The sequence below is a fragment of the Equus quagga genome, chromosome 5 (assembly GCF_021613505.1).
Source record: "Equus quagga isolate Etosha38 chromosome 5, UCLA_HA_Equagga_1.0, whole genome shotgun sequence".
Lineage (NCBI taxonomy): Eukaryota > Metazoa > Chordata > Mammalia > Perissodactyla > Equidae > Equus > Equus quagga.
The window spans coordinates 72903973-72909808 of NC_060271.1; the positions used below are offsets into that span (position 1 = coordinate 72903973).

A 5836-nucleotide genomic window follows, 5' to 3' on the forward strand; every position below is an offset into this window, starting at 1 on the left:
AACTCCTATGGGAACAGGGCCTGTATGTTCATCACAAATGCCCTGGTGGGAATAGACACTCGGTCATTTTCCCAAGGGTCTGCATGAAGCTGAACCAAGGCAAGACCTAGATTTTCTCGCACACCCACTTCTTCCTCAGAGTCTTGCTATGAGACTGCAGTACAAAAGCACACAAGTATGCAAAAAAAATTTTTTTATTGCCCTCTGAAAACCTAGGCCATGGACCACACAAAAAAGCCTGACATGAGGCTGAGGAGGAGGGAAGTTCAGAATGAGAGAAGTTCAGAATGTTGGGTGAGTGGAGAAGATACTCTATCCTGGGTGGGTCTTCACACTCGTCCAATATCCATGATAGCTGCATACCAGACTCAGGGAGCTGACTCTCAGCTCTCCTAGGCCCTGAACTTGCAGACATAGGGCAAGTACGAATCACAGTTATAATCTTTCCATTTCAGATATCCTGGAGAGACAAGAGAACTAAAGTGAATGGGACTGGTGGAGCTGGTGAAGCCAAGGGGGGTTCTCTCAGACTCTGGCCTAGGATCCAGAGCCTCTATCTCCTCTTGGCCAGAATCCCACTCCAGGGAAAGGAGATTCAAAGAGAGTTTAGATGAGAGAAGACAAAGATGGGGAAAGGCAAGCCAACATTGCACATCCTAGCTGAGGAGCATTCCCTGAAATTCAAGCTTAGAAATGGGGGATGAGAGGATGGAAAAGACCGGGCACGAGGTAGCTCCTCTGTCTCTTACCTGTGCTTCGTGACACGCTCCCGCAGTAGCCAGGGTTTGAGACAGTGGCGGGACTTTTCTCCCAAGCACGGTAATGCATAAGATCAGTACTACTCCACTCCCATCCACCTGCATCAGGCTGATAGCCCTATGGAGTAGAGGGTGGCAACAGGGGAGGTTGAATGGTCATTTGAGTTCTCATTGCATCATCCCCTCAACTGGAACACTTGATCCCTTCCCCCAAATTGTGACAGTTGGTCTGTGCCTCCAGGTGCTGCCCCAGAGTTTCCTCTGGGAAGCTCCCACTAATCCCTCCTCCTCCTGGGAATTCCCAAAGCCAAAATAACACAGACGGATGGAAACACTCAGAGTAACATGCTACTGGTGGAACAACAATTGGGGGTACATTTGTGTTTGCCCTCTGATACTCAACGACAATGTCTGTTCTTTAGGAGCAAAATGCCTTGTATCTTCACTTAGGATTCCCTAAGCACAGTATATGTAATATTCAGGGAGACTCAGAGAATGAATGACAAGACCTCATGCACGAATTGTGTACAAAACGTGCCCAAAGGCAGATTAACTGCAGCTGGAGACTGGGACCATCCACAGAACTCAGCTACTCACTTTTCCTCGAGGTCCTCCCTTTCCCCTGAAAAGCCCGCTGGATCTCTGAGCTCCCAGGCTCTCTAGGGTATTTCCTGGGCAGGTATACGGGCCAAGGTGCAGACCTGGATGGCCACAGCAGTGTGAGAGGGAACAAGAGGAGAAAAAGTAATCGCACCTGTGTGGGGTCATTGAGCCCAATCCAGACATATGAGTAGGAGTGGGCAGAGTTCTTGACCAGTGAGGCCACGAAGGATGCTTCAACTGCACTGAGGATGGACACAAGGTGTCCCGAGGGCCGCTTCTGGCAGGCCATCTGTGTGAGGAAGAGAGACACTCAGGAGCAGCTTGAGATGTCACTGGGGAAGGGGCCGGCAGAGATAGGTGAGAAGCATTGTGTTTGCAAAAGATGAGGGTGCTCATTCTCTCTTTCAGGAAACTCTGTAGAATGGAAACCACACCGGAACCCTGGTCTCTAGTGCACTTCCCCCTATAACTGCTAGCGCAAATTCAGCTACTCACATCTGCATCCATCCAAGATTTTGCTGTCAGAAAAAAGGCATAGCAGTAGGAGCCATAGGCTTTGGAGCCTTTGGGACAGTTGATCCCTGAAGCGAGCGCGTCCTGCGGGGAGTCTTCACCTGGGATGGAAGGAAATAAAGGCGAGGGATGCAGAGAAATGGAGAGTGGGGATTAGTTTTAGGAGGCGACTCTGGGGAATATCTACGAGGCCAATACTTGGGGAAGTGACACCATACTCCTGACTACCACTCACTGCCGCTACCACTTTCAGTATCCTGGATCTTGAACCAGCCCCATTAAATGAGGAATCATCTCTTTTCTTTTCTCCTTCTCCCATATTCAAAATTCCACCTCTTCCCCAGCTCTGGGCTGACTGTGCCTACAGTTAGCTCTCCATTCATTCTACCTCCCCATATCTCATTACTGACCCCTCATGCTTTCCATGTTCAACCTACCAACATAAATAAGAGTCCATTGAGAAAATGGGAAATCATCTCACTCCAGTGTAAATGGACCACTGGAGTGCCTCTGCCGCTAGTTACCCCGAAGGAAGGAGTGAGGATGGAGACACTGTAGGCGGTTCATTTTGTGGGGATATACCTCACTGTGACCACGTTTGTCACACAGGAGCCTTCCTCCTCTTTGCCCTGAGCACTCACAGGAAACCCAGTGCTAGAAGCAGAGAAATCTCACCTTGGACCTGAGATAGGAGCATCAGGCAGGAGAGCAGCACCCAGGATACGCTGCAGAGGGCCATGGGAGGAGCCATCTTGTGTGTAACTTCAGGAAGCAATCAGAGATCACTTAAGGAAGTATGGTCAGAGAGAGAGCACACAGAGAGCCCTTTGTTCTGCCTCTTGTCTTTTGTTGTGTCTAATCCCCTAGGAATCTTGATGTTGGTGACATCTGTCCCCTTCTAAAGTTCTAGAAAAGTATTGGAATGTGTACAGCCTACTCCCTCTGAGATTTCCCAGGACAGCCCTTGCTGAGTCTCAGAGTTGCAGTGTTGTCTGAGCACTGGCATCCTCCTAAAACCTTCCCCCAAATGTGTGAGGTAAAACCCCTGCCACGAGTCTCTCCTACTCTTGCTGCCACTTACCTGTGTTGCAGGGGTCAGTGAAGGTTGGTCAAGTCAGAAAACACTGGGCTTTTATAAGGGATCGGGGGGGCGGGGCACTGAAATGAATTACAGGGGTGTGGAGCCAGATCAGGGGGCATAGGGATGGGCTTGGCATTGGTTCCAGGAGATTCCCAGCACTGGGATAGACTCTTCCTGGCAAAGGCTGGGAATTGCCCTGGGACTGCTTCCTGCTGATTAGCTGATAAATAGGCTTGTGTTCCAGCCACCTCTTTGGGAAGACAGAATAGTTCCTCAGTTCAGGTCAAGTCTGAGCTGGCAATTTGCTTCTTCAGAGTGGCATTCTCCGATTGTGTTCTGCAGGCCATGGTGGTCTTCAAGACCCTTGTAGGGGGACCGTTCAGTTTTAATTTTCATAATTATACTAATATGTTGCTTGTGTTTTTCACCTTGTTGACGCTTGTGCTGATGGGGCAAAAGCAAAGGTGTTTAAAAGTTCTGGTACCTTCACATTAGTTGAGGCAGTGGCATCCACCTGTATTATTCAGATCCATATACTTGCAGGAAATAAAACCGACATTTTCATTTACAAATGTCCTTGATGAACTTGATGTAAGAGTAATATAGTTAACTTTTATAAATCTTTACCCTTGACTACATTTATTTTAATATTTTCTATGATTCAATGTGTAGTTTGCATAGTAAAGTATAATGGTTGTCTTGAGGAAAAATATTTGTAACAGAGTTTTCATGGAACATATTTCTTACATGAAAAATGGACTAACTGACAAACTTATTACTCCCATATGGGAATTTTATTGACATTTTCTTAAAAACAATATGTTAGTAAATAACTATTTTTAAAAACCCTGTTTTAATATCTAGTAGTATAAATATCAAGACCTGCTTTCTTAGCAACTTTCCAATATGCAATACAATATTCTTGACTGTAGTCACCATGCTGTACGTTGCATCCCCATGACATTTATTTTATAACTAGAAGTTTGTACCTCCTGATTCCCTTCATTGATTTCCCCCCTCTCAAATATTTTCTTCTCTGGCAACCACCAATCTCTTCTCTCTATGTACGAGTTTTGTTTTATTCTGCCTGTTTGTTTTGTCTTTTAGATTCATATAAGATAAATGAGGTAAATCATGTAAAGAAAGTCATGCGGCGTTTGTCCTTCTCTGTCTGACTTATTTCACTTAGCATAATACCCTCAAGGTCCATGCATGTTATCCCAAATAGCAAGATTTCATTCTTTTTATGGCTAAGTAGTATCTCATCGTATATAGATACCACATCTTCTTTATCCATTCATCAATGAATGGACATTTAAGTTGTGTTTCCATGTCTTGGCTATGGTAAATAATATGGCAATGGACAAAGAAATGCATATGTCTTTTTGAATTCGTGTTTTCATTTTCTCCAGATAAATATCCAAAAGTAGAATGGCTGGATCATATAGAAATTCTCTCTTTAATTTTTTGAGGAACATCTATACTGTTTCCCCTGGTGGTTGCACCCATATGCATACCCACCCACTGTGAACAGGTGTTTGCTTTTTTCCACCCTATCACCAATACTTATTTCTTTTCTTTTTTTGATAATAGCCATTCTGACAGGTGTGTGAGCAGTCCTTAATAAGTTTTAGGAGTCTAAAAGTGTCCTGAGATCAAAACAGTTTAAGAACTTCTGATTAACCCTGAACTATCAATTTCCAGGAAATATTGGGGATGGAGACAGATTTTATGTTTGACTACAAGGATACAGCCAGCCGCATATAGAAGCATATAGGTAACTTTAGGATAAATCACTCCATTTCACTAACAAATTAATTTAAGAAAATAAAGCAATATTATTCTCTTAACATCTGAGAGATGTATCAATCGAATACAATGTATAGATCATATTTAGATCCTGATTTAAACAAATGGGAAAAAATAATTATGAGACAATTGACTAAAAGTGAGCATTTGAAAATATGAAGGGATTGTATTACTTTTAGGTGCGATTATGGTATTGTAACTATATTATTTAAAGTGTTCTTATCATTTAGAAATACATAATAAAGTGCTTAGATATGAAATATGTTGTTCAGGATTTCCTTCAAAATAATCCAATGTGGTAGAGGTTAAGAAAGGATAGGTCCTCTATGATGGCTACACAGAGCTTCATTGTGCTATTCTCTTTGGGTTTTTTAAACTGTTTATCATAAGATGTTGGGGAAAAACTTGGGGGAAAAGAATTGAGGAGCAAAAATTGAGAAAGAAATCTTTAGGCCAATCTGACTCAAGGACATAGATATAAAATTCTTCACCAAAATACTAAGCAAATCAAATTCTCCAATGTATGTAATAAATGAAGAAAAAGAAGAGTTGATCTCAGAATGTAGAGATATTTTATTATGAGAAAGCATTAATGTTATCTTCACATTAAGAAATTAGAGAAAAATATATGATCGTCTTAAAGGAAAAAAATCATTCAGTGAAATTCTATACTTATTATTGAGTGATCAAAATTCTTAACATGGAAGGGGAAGATAGGAATTCCTTAACACAATAAAGAAACCTACAGAGATTCAAAAGTAAAACACTGAAAACATTTCATTAGAAGTCAGGAAGATAAAAGTCTCCCACCCTCACTGATTCTATTCAACAACATTATATTATAGAAAGTATGCTTAAAGAAGAAAAGGAAAATTAAAACGTGGAAAGAGAGTAAATGAAATTATCACTATTTGCAAATGATATGTTTTCTTCGTATAAAACTTAAAAGAATCTTCAAATTTAGTGTTAGAAACAATAGGAGAATGCAGCAAGCAAGGAGAATACAATAACAACATATAAATTCCATTTAAATTTTGTATTCCAATAACAGAGTTAGAAAAGATATTTTTAA

The 5836-nt window shown here is 41.9% G+C and overlaps 1 protein-coding gene across 1 annotated transcript; it reads right to left on the reverse strand.

Moving 5' to 3' along the window:
* Positions 1-217: 217 nt before the first annotated feature.
* On the reverse strand, positions 218-2972 carry LOC124240214 (regenerating islet-derived protein 3-gamma-like). Its single transcript, XM_046663045.1, has 6 exons — positions 2956-2972; positions 2550-2636; positions 1857-1975; positions 1513-1650; positions 750-876; positions 218-460 (listed from the first exon to the last, which is right to left on the reverse strand). Exons 2-6 carry the CDS (start codon positions 2623-2625, stop codon positions 393-395), a joined length of 528 nt encoding a protein of 175 aa, XP_046519001.1. The 5' UTR covers positions 2626-2636; positions 2956-2972; the 3' UTR covers positions 218-392.
* Positions 2973-5836: the final 2864 nt, after the last annotated feature.